Source organism: Centruroides vittatus, unplaced genomic scaffold (assembly GCF_030686945.1).
Source record: "Centruroides vittatus isolate TY-2023 unplaced genomic scaffold, ASM3068694v2 contig_685, whole genome shotgun sequence".
NCBI classification, from domain to species: Eukaryota; Metazoa; Arthropoda; class Arachnida; order Scorpiones; family Buthidae; genus Centruroides; species Centruroides vittatus.
Window position 1 is genome coordinate 1 of NW_027122432.1, and position 16540 is coordinate 16540.

The 16540-nt window shown below is 37.7% G+C and overlaps 2 protein-coding genes across 2 annotated transcripts; one reads left to right on the forward strand and one right to left on the reverse strand.

The window, feature by feature from the left end:
* Positions 1 to 2051: 2051 nt before the first annotated feature.
* Positions 2052 to 2795, reverse strand: LOC136980279 (uncharacterized). The gene has a single exon (XM_067276369.1). The coding sequence runs from the start codon at positions 2793 to 2795 to the stop codon at positions 2052 to 2054; it is 744 nt and encodes a 247-aa protein (XP_067132470.1).
* Positions 2796 to 12114: 9319 nt separating this feature from the next.
* On the forward strand, positions 12115 to 13284 carry LOC136980281 (uncharacterized). Its single transcript, XM_067276370.1, has one exon. It carries the CDS (start codon positions 12115 to 12117, stop codon positions 13282 to 13284), a length of 1170 nt encoding a protein of 389 aa, XP_067132471.1.
* Positions 13285 to 16540: the final 3256 nt, after the last annotated feature.

Genomic DNA, 16540 nt, shown 5'->3' on the forward strand with positions numbered 1-16540 from the left:
GGTGGAGAACAAGAGATCGTCAAAAGTCATGTTCCAGAGTCCAGGTCCACTTCTGGATCCCTGGGGACATCCTCTGTTGATGTTTTTAGTAATAGAGAGGTTATTTGATTTAAATATAATTTTCCTGTTGCTTAGATAGTCTTTTGTCAGATGGTATATGTTTCTCGGGCAACCAGCCTCTTTGAAACAGTGTAAGATGGTCAGCCACCAAAGGTGATCGAAAGCCTTGTGGTAATCGATGCTGACGACAATGGTGTGTTTGTTCTTGGTCCAAGCCTTGTGGATCGTGTCCCTAACACGAAGTGCAGCGTCAGTGGTGGATCTTCCAGGCCGGAACCGAACTGGTATGGATGTAGTTTCCCTTTGCTGTATAAGTGCCATTGAATACAATTTATCAGTAACCCATCAAGAAACTTTCCTATCAATGGGGGGAGACTTATGGGTCTATAATGTTCTGGTCTGTCTGTGTTCGTCTTCTTCGGAATCAGCTTTATGTTCCCAATCTTTCAGTCATTCGGGAAGTAGCTGGAAATGAGGCAGGCGTTGAGGATGTGAACAAACGCCAGAAGGATCTCTTTGAAGCCCTCTTTAATCATTTCAGCAGTAATCCCATCAACTCCTGCCGATTTTTTATGTACAAGAGACTTGATCGCTTTTTCCACCTCCCTAAAAGTGAATGGTTTGTCGTTGTCTGTTTGGATATCAGAGTAGGTAGCCGAGCGGATCTTATTGTGATTTTCGGTGTTACCAACCTCGGTGTCTTGAGGGAAATGGTTATTTAGAATATTTTCGATATTAGTTTTTATGTCGAGTTCGGTAGTATCATTAGTGTTGTCATTTATTTTTATGAGATCAGGAAGTATTGTCCTTTTTCGTTTGCTGAAAAGGAGGTGGTAAGGGAGGTCTCAAGGTCCGTTTTTGTTTGACTGTGTGCAAAAGTTTTCTCCAAGAATTAGTGCTGGCCTTATTAATTTGTTTTTTGTAGATCTTCAAACAGTTCTTGTATTGGGATTTAAGGAGGACTATCTTCTCTCCGATTCTTGCTTTCGTAAATTTTTTTCTAAGTCTATTCACTTCCCTTTTACGCTTGGACAGCTCCTCTGTCCACCAGTGGGTATTTCTCGTTTTTGTTTTCTTTATACGCAGGGCTTTCTCGCCTGCAGTCTTAAGGGCATAAGTTAGGAAATTAGCATAGTTATCCAAATCTTCGTGGGAGTTGATGGGGGGGAAGTTGTACATATGCCATATCTTATTGAATTCTTCCCTAAAGATGTCCCAGTTGGTTTGTTTGGTCTGGAAGGAGGGGTCACTGTTGTTCAATTTAGTGATCTCGCTGATCTGGGTAAGAATATATCTGTGGTCGCTTGCCGACAGGCAGAGGAGCGTTTCAAAGTTATCGATGAGGTGGGACATATTCTCTGAGACCAGGCAGACATCAGTCCAGCCTCTGGCATATGAAGTGAAGAAAGTGAGGTGGATAGACATGTTGGTAGATATAAGGTTAAATTCGCCCGTGGTGTTGGCGATCAACCGTCCCCTCCTGTCCTCTTTTTCATGCAACCAGATTGCCGATTTCCCATATAAATTACCCGCGATGACCAGCCTCCTGTTTGCTATTTTTCTAATTACCTCCGTTAGTTCCATAATGCCTTCGTCATCGTTGGCTTCTGGGGAAAAGTATGCGCTGATAAATATTATAGGATTAGCTTGGTGCAGTATAGCGGTAGTAATCCATCTCGAGCTAACATGAGGGATCATTGCAATGTTTAAATTTGGGTTGCAGACAACAATGCCGCTTTTCGGCTCGGTATCTTTGCTGCCCGTAAGAATGTTTTAGTTGCCAAACGTACAATATTGTTTTAATAACGTATGGCTCTTGAATGAGAATCATATCAATCTTCTGGTCGTTTGCAGTTTTAATAAGAAGAGAGCTGGCTGCCTTGCTGTGTTGGGTATCGATCTGTAGAATGTTTAGCAGAGCCTCCGTGTGGACAGGTGTGGGATTAGTAGCTTGACTTTTGGGTGTTCTTGAGGTTAGTGAGTTGTATAGGTCAATGTCCATAATCGGTGGTGTTTATCGATTGTTCCTTTAGTTTTAGTAATGACGGACATGTGTTGCTTAATGCGTTGTGATGTATATGCCTCTTTTTATGTTCAGGCTGCTCGTGATTAAATTTTTTACAGTTTATGCATACGGGAGTTTTGTGTGTGAGCTCACAGTCTTTATAGCGATGTTGTCTAGCGCAATGACTGCATCTCTGCTCATCTGAGCAGTCACGAGCCAGGTGCCCGAAGCCAGTGCATTTAAAGCATCTGGTCACGGGTATAAAATCGTCCACATAGATATTAGCCCATGCGATAAAGATATGTCGTATCGAGATGAGGGTGTTCCGGGTTTTTGGGGACACAGAGAGCACCACATGTCTACAGTTTTCCCTGTTATTTCCCTTTTCTGATGTAGTACTAACCCTGCTGGTATTCTGGACTTCTTCTATTTTGGCATTGTTCCATATTTTATTTTGTTCAGTCATCACATGGATGATGTCTTTGTCAGATACAGCGTTAGGGACATCGAGTAAGATGATGCGGGGTCTCCTACTTTCTGACATTTTACAAATTATCTTTTCACTCATTCCTGGCAGTGCCTCAATGGCCTCTTTTAATCTTTTTCCATCTGTCTCGTTTCCCACTCTGATGCAGATCCCCTCCGCTTTTACCTTCCTGACTGCCTTAACTGCTATGTGCAGTTGTTGTGGTTGGATGTTTTCACGAATTTCGTTAGTAACTTCCTCCATATTAGTTTTTTCCCCTCCTCATTCACTTTAGGATAGAGGAGGACAGCCTGGCTGCCGCTCGTTCCTTCTCTATACAGTTTTCTGTCCAGAGTCTGGTTAATTACTCTGGTTATGTTACTGGGCTGTATGTTTATATTTTTACTTGCCACGTGGGCGTAAGAGAGTGGTGCGTTACCACCAATGTCAGGTCTAGAATCCGCTTTCTGGTGCGCGCGCAATTCGCAAAGGATCCCTAATAGCTGATTCACACAGGAATGCAGCTGCAAGGTCCGTTCCCTGACTTTTTTTCTATCTATGCTTTTACATTAGAGCTGCAAGATTCTGGGATGAGATTCAGGATTCTATGAAGGTGTGAACCAGCTTCTTTGAAAATGGATTGCTCCAGCGAATAACCGAGAGCGACCGGGTTAGAGAGTATAATTTTCTCCCCAGGGTCCGAAGTGGCTGCCAAAGAGGAATTGGTAGTTTCCATCGATAAAAGTTAAATACGGTTGAGAATGGCAAGATAACAAAACAAGCGAAGTACCACACTTACTGGGGCGTGCGATAACTGCACAAGTAACAAGAAAACGAGCGAGCGAAACGAGGTCAGATAGGATGATCGTTGGACCACGTGGCAAGAACAATGACCTTTGTTCTCGGAGAAAATAAAACCGTGATATCTCGTAAAATAATTTACGGAATATAACAAAATTCAGCGGTTGAGCGTAGATCAAGATAGTCCGTAAAATGCCCAATGATTGAATCTGACGTCGTAATAGTAATGCCAAAAATCCGGCCGAAATTTGGCCAATAACAGTCGTGGTATCAGGAAAATTAATTTCCGGAGCGGGTCAAATCGTAAATCAGACGGACTGGCGTTTGATGGTAAATGAATTATCAAAAGAAATGAACCAATAGATTAAACAGAAAAACAGAGGTACACGTGCTACGTGAGAGAACCTTTAGAGAGCGTGGGTTGACACGTGGACCCCGACAAATGGTCAAAACAGAAAAAGCCGTATCTCACGAAATAAAAAATCGATGATATAAAAAGTGACAGCGATCGAAAGCGCTCGTCCTCCGCTATAAAAAATGTCCCAAACACTTATGTCTGAAACGTAGAACTGTCGATAAAACGATCCGAAGACAGAGCTGACTAACACACGTCCTTCCGCTACAGGTCGCCAACCTGAATATCCCAGTATTATATTCAAAGATCAGTTTTCGCGAATTGTCGAAAACAAATTACTTTCTAAATTCACAGTAAAGTCTCCAGTTTTATCCGTTAAAAACAATGCAAAATATATGGATTCATGTAATAAAAATTTATCGCAATGAACTTCCAAAGATAATGAGATTATACAAACACCAAACCGCACTCTACGAAAAATCTGGCACAAACTAATGCCTTGAAAATGCTCCTCTCCAGTGTCATCACGTGACTAAAAGTTTGAAAATAAACGCTAAAAGTTTTTAAAAATTCTTCCACAAAATCCGATGAATTTAATTAATACACAATAACTAAATCTGTTTAATAAAGATTAATAATTTACCATTATAATTATGCAAATTAGATATAAAAAAATCATTGCGCAAAATCTCCCGTGAACCATCAGATGACTGTTTTGTCACGTAGCATTGAAGCTTTTTTGCAAAACACTAAAAATTTAATATAATTATTTTAATAATCCAGTCAAATTTAAATAATATAAAATGTCTAGATCTGTTTAATAAAGATTAGTAATGTACTATCAATAATATGCAAATTAGATATGACAAAGATAACTGTGGGAAAACTTACTACAAGTTGATAAAAATAGCTTTCGTTCATGTGATCGTCCTATCATCAGATTTTGTAGAGTGCGGTTAGGTGTTTGTATATTCTCATTATCTTTTGAAGTTCACTACAATAAATTTTTATTACGTGGATCCATACATTTTGCATTGTTTTTAATGGATGAAACTGAAAATTTTACTATAAATTTAGATAGAAAAGTTGAAAAATAATTACTTTTTCGACAATTAGAAAGAATTGATCTTTGGATATAATACTTTCAAATCCTTACTTTAGATATAAGTAGAAATATGTATTATTGGACTACTAATTTATTTGTGCATATAATTATCTAGTTCTAATTTCGAAAATTGTTTTTTAGTGTTTATAAGCATGTTATTTAGACATGTCTGTCAATTTAGTGCTAAAATGTAGAATACATCAAAGAAGAATACAAAGCTCAATTAGCAAGTAGTCCCTTTATTTACAAATTAATTTGTTGGTAGATTTTTTTACATTTTAAGTGTAATTAGTTGAAACTAAACGAATGTAAATATAGAAAGTAGAATATAGCAAGACTAATACATAAAACTATTATCATGTATTACTCAATCAGAAAAGGTAAGAAAAATTTATGCTTTTACAATTTTTTTTTTTTTTTGATAATTATAGTTCAGTGTTTATATCAAAAATAACTTTCAGTTATATTTATAATCATATTTACAAATTATGTATAATTCAGCTTGATATAGTAATATATCATTCGAATAGTAATGGCACTTAAATATTTACAGGATTAATTGAAGTTTTCGAATTTTGTTTGATGAAAGTGAGGAAGGCAAAAGTATTGACAGTTGTATAATGAACTAAATTTAAGTAAATTAGTTTGAATTTGTATGTTTCGATCTAGTTTCTTCGTAATATTACGATATACGAACTTTTGATTTTGTAAATTGTATTATACTAAAAAATAAAGTTTTATGTAATACTCCTATACAATGATGTATTTATAATGTTTCTGAACTAAATAATACTTATTAAATTGACATCCAAGCTTTACAAAGTACTATGAATATTAGAGAAGACCGTTTTACTATAAATTAGCTACGTCTTACTCTAATGTTGGTTTTACAAAAAGTAGGTCAAACAAGGACCGTTTAGACTAATGACGTAGGCTGTTTACTTCTTCAGGTTGTACCGATGCTCTCACGATAGCGTGATTTACAGAAGTCACACCTACTTTTTTCTGACGCGAGCTAATTAGGAATATTAATTTTTTTAACCAATCAGATGATGCGGGAGGTTTACATTCGAGTTATGTCGATAGATGGCCGTCTAAAATTTTTTTATTTATTTTACTTTTCTCCCTTTATTGTAATTTCTCGACAACTAAAGGATATTTTGAAATAAAGTTGGATAATCCTAACTAACCGTAAAAATTCTACAAACTTTACGAAATGGTCCAGATATTTATATGAATTTTTTTGCGGCTATATACGTCACTCACCACTGCCACACAATCGCCGTTCACGTTTATATACGTCGCTCACTATAAAAGAAGTTAAGGCTTTTTCGTTATCAGTAAGGGAATGGCCGAAACTTTCCGATTGATAGATCAAAGTTCACGGGGTTTCCTATAGAGCTATATTATTTTTACGGCTTATTTTTATGCTTATAAAGATAAAACATGCATGGAAACAAAATTTGAATTTTATTTAAAATGTTACTCAGAATAAAAAAGTTCCAATTTGGGCAAATTAATACTTTTCATAAGAATTTTTCTAAATGGCATATCGAAATAAATATTGAAAGCATTTGGTACACAGAGCATCTGGTCAGCGAGGACGACCGAATTGTACGTCATCATCTTATGTGTTGACGTAAATATACAATTATTAAACAGAAACAATTGAGATGTAACAAACTTCACCCAAGTAAAAATTTATAACAGTTTAGATGAGGATCAATATTTTCTTTAAACAGTTTTTTTTTTGGGAAATGTAAGTTTGGTTCTGGGAAGTGGTACTAACAAAACTTTTACCTGTATTATTGTTCTCTAAATTTCATTTATCTGCACCAAATTCGATGTTTCTGATTGAGTTATTAATAACACAGAGTAATATGTTAAAAATGTTATTATTAATAAATAGACTTTCTACTTATTTAATTCATTCATAAGGAAAAAGGGCAAATGGTTCGCATACCAAAAGTCCAAAAGATCCCACTGTACTTTTACCCGTTTTTTTTCAACATTTAGACTTTATAACAAATTACCGTTACTTTTTCAGAAGAAGTAGAGATCAGATATGTCCAATTTGGTTGAAGCACTCTGTCATAATCAGCTCATTTTGAATGTATTTGCATAGACGTACCACAAAAATATATACTTCAGTAACCACCATCTTATAAGTTTCTGAGTGAATTTTTAATTAAGAAAACTAACGTTTTCGATCTATTCCATAGATCATCTTCAGGTTTAAACTGACAAACAAAAATAATTCCATAGAATGGAATACAACATATTTAAATTCAAAAAAACCGACAACGGAGCAACTAATTAAAATGAGAATTAAAGCGTAAAAAATACACAAATGTAAACTAACAAACACATAACAATTCCAAAGTTATTAGTACACGCTAACATCATTTAACTTTGTGTTAGGCGCGCAGGGAAGTTGAACACGGCGGGGCGCGCGGGGTGTACGTGCACCCCGCGTGAATAAAGGTGTTACTGAAAAAATCAAAATTTTTTTCGCGATTTTTTCGTTTTTGACGTTAGTGGGATTGTGTTTCTGATGTATTAATCAACAATACTACTTAAATATATATCTTTTTATTTATTTATAACGAAAACGAAAAAGTATTACGTTTCGCGAATTTTTCAGGAAAAAAAATCGTCAACTTCAAAAGTCTATTTTTCAAACTGTAAACAAGTCTGTTGCTATCTAATCATTGAATCGTATTCCCGTATGTGTTTTTTAACTGTTCCAATCATTAAATGCTTTGTCACAAACCCCGGGCCAAAAATATTTCAGTATTTCCAAAAGTACACCCCCTGAAACTCTACAGCGACTAGAGATAAAAAGGCGAATTATTGCCAGATAACATCGATAGTTAACTTCTTTTATACTGTAATTGGTTACTTTCTTTGTCTGTTATTACATCCACCAGTAAAAACAATTGTCGGTAAAATTTCCGCGAAATGCCACGCCCCCGCAGACTACCACTTTGACTTATGTAAACAGTCACTATAAAATCGCTTGTTTTAATCGTTTTTTTTTTTACTTCTAATTTGGTTACGAGAAATTTTCTGGCGTTTTTCAGACAAATAAACATGTTTTCAGGACCATTTAGCAATAAATATTTCCAAAACGCCATTTTTCAAACTTTCAATGCTGCATCGTGTAACGGTTGTTTCATCTGCTCCACTTCAAACTTGAATTTCTAATTCTTTGGGACAGTTTCAAGTAAGTTCTTTAACAGCATCTTTTAGCTGAAATACTTTGGTGTCTAGAACGGTTTGAATTTTGCCGATCTGTCCATTTTTTCGGGAGTTACTGCACTTTTTGTACAGTTGATCGGCGACCGTTATAACTGTCCGTTATAACGGTCATTTTGACTTAAATTAGACTTAAATTAGATTTTTCGGTTATGGGACAATAAAGCCATGGAACCGGAAGTAACCCACACTCCATTAGGGGAGGAAGACACGACAGAACAACAAACTCAACAGACAACAAATTTCCAACAAACAAAGGAATCAGAAGAGACAACAGAGAACACTCTAATTAAGGAGGCAGCTTTCTTACTGGGAAAAATAATGGACTTGTGCCCAGAGCACACATACTCGAATATTAAGGTCAATCAAAGACATGAAATAAGGGAACATGCTACTAAATTGTACGGATACTTACATGAAATGCATGGAATAGTTCGGGAAATGCGGAAAACAAAATTACCTATGCGGAATGATAGCCACAAACCAACTTATAGTGACATAGTCAAACGAAATACTAGGCCAAGCAACACAACAAGGAATATACAACGATCGATAGATGAAAAGATTAATAGTGAAGGAACGGGAGGATCACACGCAGTGATATTATACCCCAAGGACCAAGAAGACGGCTCAACGGTGGACATGAGGAAACTCACAGACAAGATACAACAAACAGTTGAACCACACAAGCTTAGAATAAAAATAAAAGCAGTCAGGAAAGTCGCTAACAATGGAATATGTATACGTGTTGGCAATAGGGAAGAGTGTGAAAAATTGGAAACGGAAATCCAGAACATACCAGAGATAAAACAAAAGATCCAATGTAAACGATCAGAGGGGAGAAGACCTCGAATTATACTTCTCAACGTCCCTCAATCAGTAGCTGATGAAAACATAATAACATGCATATACGACCAAAATGAGATCTGGAAGGAAATAACCAAAGAAGTATTTCAAAAAGAATGTAGAATCACGGCTACAATCACAAGAGGGAAAGTCAATGAAAACTGCAGACATGTGGTTATCACAACCTCCCCGAAAATCAGGAACTTCCTCATAACAGAAAAGAATATTTCAATTAGTTGGGTCACAGTAAGAGTGGACGATTTTATCCCTCTGTTGAGATGCTACAGATGCTGCAGAATAGGGCATATGGCGAAAACCTGCACAGGACAGCAACATTGCAGCCACTGTGGTAAAGAACACAAATTCGCCAACTGCGACAGACGCAAGGAACCACCTTGCTGTATAAACTGCCACAAAATAAACAAAGAATTGTCAAACAACAAGAAGCAGCCAACCAACCACGGAGCTTTCCATCCAGACTGCCCCGTAACTAGAAAAACAAAGGCAGCACAAATCAAAAAGATAGACTATGGCCTGTAATTCCTCACAAAGCATCACTCAGTCAACTCAAACTACACAGGCAATGCAAGCGAACAACAGTAATACCATCAAACTTCTCCAGATAAACCTACAGAGAAGTAGAGCAGCGAGCTCTCTTTTGATAAAAACCGCAAACGACCTGAACGTGGATATCATAACAATCCAAGAGCCATATACCATCAATAATAAAATAATCAGATTTCAAAACTGGAGAATTTTGACTAGTAACAAAAACACCAGGCCTAAAAGTGGCATCATAGTCCGAACAGACTCAACAGATATAGCTTTTGTCCCACATTTAAGTAATGAGAAAATCACTACAGCTATAATTAACCAAAAACAACCAATCTTTCTGATTGGTGTCTATTTTTCACCGTACGACGATGACGACGAATGTATGCAGGAATTAGCTGAAATTCTTTACCGGTTAAAAGGAAAAAACGTTATAGTTGCAGGTGATGTTAATGCGAAATCAGCAACATGGTACAACAAAAAGGAGGATAAGAGAGGGACCCTGCTTAACAACCTTATGGATGAGATGGACATGGTCTCGTCAAACATGTCAACAGAACCAACCTTCTATACAGGCTTCGCGGAGGGGTGGACCGATGTATTCATTAACACAACAAATTTAAGCCACATAATCTTAAACTGTGAAACGCAGCTGAGAACCTCCGCGAGCGACCACAGATACATCTTGACTTACCTCCAGTTAGACACCGTCACAAACTGCAACCAAACTACACTTCAAACCAGAATAAATTGGGACTTATTCAAACAAACCTTCGCAGAAATCTGGCGCACTTACCAATTCCCTCAGATAAAGACCAAACAAGACCTGGAAACATACGTGGAATTCATCACCAACACAATAAACAAAGCAAAAAGGATAGCAACAATCACAAGAAAAGAGAAATTCATCAATACGGTCTGGTGGACTAAAGAACTAACTAATAATAAAATGGAAATCAGAAAATTAAGAAAGCAAATACTCAAAAACAAAAATGAAAAGATCCAGGAGAGACTTAAAACAGAATACAATAAAAAACTCAAAAAATATAAAAAGAACATCAATAAACAACGCACGAGGGCATGGAGAAACTTCTGCAGCCAGGAGAATAAAAAAGACCCATGGGGAATACCCTTTCAAACTGTCTTTAAACGTAAGAAAAAAACGCATATCCCCGACATAACTGACAATAACCAAAATAAAATAGACATGGAAGATAACATACGGCAAATCCTAAACTATCACTTCCCAGACGACGACCAGCAAACAGACACGGCACTCCATAAGCAAATACGGGAATTATCAAATCTTCCCTCAACTGGGAGCAACGACAAACCTTTCACCTTCAGGGAAGTTCAGAGAGCCATCAGGACCATGGCAAATAGGAAATCACCAGGCTTGGATACTATTACGGCTGAAGCAATCAAGGCCATTCAAGAAGAAATCCCCTTAGCACTAGTCCATGTCTTCAACGAATGCCTAAGGATGAAAGTGTTTCCTACAGCTTGGAAACGAGCCAGCGTCAAATTTATCCCTAAAATGGAAAACCCTCAAAAACCTATGGATTACCGCCCAATAAGCCTGCTCCCTACAATGGGAAAGGTTTTAGATGGATTGCTCATAAACCGAATAAATTGGCACCTGCACAAGCACAACCTCAACAGTGATAAGCAGTTCGGCTTTAAGAAAGGAAAATCAACTACACAAGCAACATTAAAAGTTAAGGAATTCATCCTGAAGGCATGGGACAAAGGACAACACGCCTTATTGGTGAAAATTGACTTCCAGAAGGCCTTTGATTTTCTCTGGTGGCCAATCGTATTAAAAACGCTTAACGACATCAATTGCCCCCTGAATCTCAAGAAATTAACACAGGACTATCTTACAGACCGCCAGGCAGGCTTTTTCACTAAAAACATAAACATCATAAAGCGGATAACTAGAGGATGCCCACAGGGCTCCAGGGCCGGGCCAGGTCTCTGGAACCTAACGTTCAACAGTATACTACAGGAAATCCCAGAAACATCTGACGTCAAAATTCAGGCATATGCAGATGATGTCCTCCTAATGGTCGCACACAGAAACTGTAACCGCCTAAGAGATGAGACCAACAGGTTATTAAAAATAATTGAAAACTGGAGCTTTAACAATAAACAGCCAATAAATCACCAGAAATGTCAGGCCATGGTTTGCACACGAAGAAATAAAGGCAGTCATCTCAAAAAGTCAGTAGGGGTTAAAATCGGTAACAAAAGCATCAAGAACGTAGAAAATCTTAAATACCTCGGAATCCACTTCGACAGATCACTCAACTGGAAAACTCACATTCAAGAAATTTGCAAAAAAAACAACAGAAAGAGCAAACCTCATACAGCATATCAGCAGGAACACCTGGGGTTTAAGCAGCAGACACACGAGAATGATCTACAAGGGAGCCATCGAGCCTGCGGTGCTGTACGGGGTCCAGACGTGGGGAGAGGCGATCCATAAGGTGCATAACAAGAGAAGACTGCTAGCAATACAAAGGAAAGCAGCAATTCGGATATGTCGAGCATATCGGACAGCACCGACCGATGCCTTGCTGGTTTTGGCGAAATTGAAGCCCATATACTTGAAAGCTACTGAAATAATCTGGCAGGGGAACCTAAAGAAAGAACATATTGGAGAAATGACAGATACAGAGATAAATAAAGCAATAAACAGAGGGCAACTTCCAAACGATAAACAGCTCATAGACCTAATTAAGAAGAACGATACAGAGGAAGTGGACAAGACAACAACAATAGAAAATCCAGCACAAATGGAGACATACAGAGTAAACACAGATTATGAAGAAAATCCTAGAAGTAATAAGAGCCTAAAGGTTTTCACTGATGGCTCGAAAACACTATCAGGAACGGGTAGCGGTATAATAATTAAAGATCCAAACAACCGAACATGTTACCAGGCAGCCATCCGGCTGGCAGACTTCTGTACAATAACACAAGCAGAAATGTATGCCATTGTAAAAGCTCTCGATCATATTCAACAAAACAACTATCAAGAGAAACAAATCGAAATCTTTTCAGACAGTAGGGCAACACTTCACATCCTACAAAATAAGAAAATTGCCACAAAAATTGCACAGGACCTTATTGCAATCTCCGAAAGCACCAGCAAGAATCACAATCTAAGCTATAATTGGATACCAGCCCACAAGGGCCACGTGGGAAACGAACAGGCAGACAAACTGGCCAAATGGGCAACCAAAACCAACACGACAAAGGGATATGCCAGAATTCCACTCACTGAAATAAGAAGCCAAATAAACAAAATCACGCAAAATCTCTGGCAACAGGAGTGGGATAGCTCCGAAACAGGACGCTATTGCTACAAATTCTTTCCAACAATCCAAGATAGACTTCAAAACAAACACTTCACCGTGAACTTTGGTGTGACACAGTGCTTAACAAGGCACGGAAACTTCGGGGAATATCTACACCGCTTCTGCATCAGGAAAAGCAACCTCTGTGACGTCGATGACAGCAAGAAGGACGATGTGCAGCATTACCTATTTGAGTGCACGAAATTCACGACAGAACGGGAGAACTTTCAAATGAAAACACTCTACGCAGGATTCAACTGGCCCCCGGACGAAAAAGACATTGTGGGTAATAAAACCCTCTTTAGTGCTCTCAACCAATACATCAAAGACACAAAAATTCTCATCAACCCGTACCGGCAAGCAGCAAACCAAACTTCTCTCAACGACACACAAAAAAGCAGCAATCATAAGTACAGTGACGAAACAAGCGAGGAAGAAGACGCCGATCAAACATCCGAAGACGAAAACAAGTGATCTAGGCGCAAGATTCACATAATCTGTAGCTGACTGAGAAGACCATTGTAAATAATGTATATAAATGTAAATAGAGTATTACTGTTATTGTTTAAAAAAAAAAAAAAAAAAAATTGTTTTCTTGTTTCACACACTTTTACAATTCTTACTGTGCGAACCTTGATTTATTGTAAGGGACAAGTACTCCCATCAAAAGCAATTTTGTTTTGTATACTGATTACTTTTTCAAATGTATCTAAATGTGTTCTGCTTTTTAATTCAATAAAGGCCAGGCAGATGACCGTGGGGTCCCATGGGACCCTTTGGCAGCTTCTCTTCACACTCTCCTGTCTTGCTTTATTTCTTCTTCCCTCTTATTCCCTAACCTTCTTCCCTCTTCCTTCCTCTTCACACTCTAGGGCTAAGTCCTTCGATTCACAAGAAGGACAGCCCTCTCAACTCTTTTACCAGAACTTTCATGCTAAGTCTATGGGACACTTTTTTTTCGTTTATTGGCCTTAAAAATCTTATTTACATGCCTTCTATGGTCTTATTCGTCATTTGTATTATGACTGATTCTATATCAAGCAATGACCGTTTTTTCAGTACACTAACTCGGGTCCACCCCCTCCAATGGTCGCGCTAAAAAAACTTCCGCCGTTAGGCGCGCGGGGTGCAGGTGCACCCCAATCATTTTGCTGTGTTTCTTTTGTAAAAAGTTTTTTTCCTGAAATTTTTAACATTTTCAGTGCAATCTTCAGTACTTTGAAGGAAGGTACTGAGGGGATCATTTTTGAGCATTCATTACATGAAAATTAACAGATAATAAAATATTAAGGTTCTCCAAATACGAAACACATCGCAAATTATGAGCCATTTGTAAGCCTCTTAATTGTAAATTTCCAAGCTGACGGTAATCCCTCAGCTTCCCTGGCGTTAATGCATCTATTGTCGAGTCTACTCTTGTATATTTCTATTTTTTTCGCCGTCTTTGCTAAAGTTGGAGAATATATTTGTCTGACGATTTCCACCTCTTCCCATCCAATGACGGATCCTTCGGCCCTGGCCATCTGTGCCAGAACCGTTGCGTTCGAACTTTTTCCTTACATCATATTTGTGTTCTTTGACTCTAACATCTAGGTTTCTCGTTCCGATATACTCCTGTTTTAATCCTAATTGTTGGTTTTCATAAGGGATCTTATAGACTCTAGCTTTATCCTCTTTCTTAATTTTCCTTTTATCAGTTCTTCAAATTTTGTAGAAGTTCACAAAATTATAAATATAAAATTGTAAAAATAATAATAAACAACAGAAATTAACACTTTCAGCAAGAGCCGCATGTAACTCAAGAGGGGCCGCATTTGACCACGTCTGGTATATAGTGACAGGAGAATGATTGGTTAATGTTACCTTAGGATCCAAAATGGCGGCCAGGGAACTTTTTTCCTACTTCGGAGACTGCAACGGGAAAAATTTTTCCCTGGAGTCGAGACGTCGACGACGTGGGAGTTTTTTCCCCGTACAGTTTCTACCCTGCGTTCGAAGTTACCGAGTATTCTGTAACCTCGAAACGGAGACCGTTGTTGTGTAAATTTGCGACGGTAGAGGGAGCTTTTCGTGACGTCGTGGAGAGTAAAATCGGCGGGAAATTCGTAGGGGTGTTACGAACGAATATGCAAATGCATGATCTGCGACGTGATTTCTGTTCATTTCTAGGCAATTTTATGCAAATCGACTAGTTTCCTGTTGGAATCGTTTACTGCTGTGTTGCGACGAATTGCGTATTGGATTAATTGCTGTTTTTTTTCGTAACGATATTTCATTTGCACACAAATTGCTATCGGTGAATATTTATTATTATTAATTCCTCCAGTATTAGTAAGTATTTTTATTTCTTTTATTACAATTTAATCCTAAAAGTTAGAGAACCAAGTAATCAGAAATTAAGGAAAGACCGTGTTTTTTTTTCTCCTTACCTCCCCGCGTTTAGTTTATTGCCAATTGTTCGATAATGACTAGTTTTGCCGATTTGAGTTGCAACGACGAATTTTGGTCGAGATGCACTTCCCGTGATTTCTACAAGTTAACGGAAGACGACTTTTCGGAGCTAGGTTTGCCTCCCCGTATCGATAACGCATCGAATTTTGCTGTAAAGTTAAGCATACAGCTGACCGAATCCGTTTGCATTCATTGCGATGAAGATAAGAAATGCTTCATATGTCAGGTGAACGACAGATCAGAGAACACTGTGAATTGGATCGTTTGTAAATACGTGAATTCCGGCAGTACGATAATAACGGACGAATGGAAAGGATATATGCACATTGACGACATAGAAGGAGTAGCGGTAAACATAGAACAGTCAACCATTCGAAAAATTTCGTCGACCCCCAAACAGGAGATCATACTCAGAATATCGAACAATCGAAAAGTGAGTAAAAAACTCCTCTTTTTGTTGTTTTTTATTGTTTATTTCGGTGAAAAAATCCGCGGAGTCTGCAGAGAAATTCGAGATGGCGGCCGGAACCGCGGCCATCTTGAATGCAGGGGAAAATTTTTCCCCGTCGCAGTCTCCGAAGTAGGGAAAAAATTTCCCCGACTGCCATTTTGGATCCTAGAGTAACATTAACCGAATGATTATATTCTGGTTTTATAACAAATGTTTTATAAAGTTTATAAAGTATGCGTAAAGATTGACATTGTTGATAAGACTACTCTCTTTTATTGGCCAAGTATAACCTTCTTTATTGGTTATTGTTCATTGCTCATTTCTAATATTTTCATATTTAATACACTCAAATAAAAGGTGTGTTTGAGTTTCTCTGTCTCCGCATATTTCACAAGTGCCGTCGTTATTATGATGGAATCTATTGTTGTACTCTGCAAAGTCACCATGTGCAGTCATGAATCTTGTGTAATTTATTATAAAATTCTTATTTTTTATTTACTGGTGAACATCAGGTAGATATTCAAAAGTTCTCTTTTTTTGTTGATACCAGCTTTTGCCATCTATTATATATTTGTTCATTATTTCTCTTTTTATATATCTTTCAGATAATTTCTTATATAGTACTTTTGTGTTTGAGCTACTTGCCTCTTTTGCTAGTCTACTCGTTCATTTCCAGGGTCACCCATATGTGCTCTTACCCAGCTAAAAGATATATCGTTCTTCTTTTGCTAAGATATATTTTCTAATATTGTCGATAATTCATGTTTGTTATCGTCGTCATTCAATGCTTTTAATACGGAATTACTATCTGTGAAATTGTCATTGTTA

Bases quoted from the DNA above. Each gene is read 5' to 3' on its own strand.
- LOC136980279 (XM_067276369.1), bottom strand. From the start codon at position 2,795: ATGGAGGAAGTTACTAACGAAATTCGTGAAAACATCCAACCACAACAA.
- LOC136980281 (XM_067276370.1), top strand. From the start codon at position 12,115: ATGACAGATACAGAGATAAATAAAGCAATAAACAGAGGGCAACTTCCA.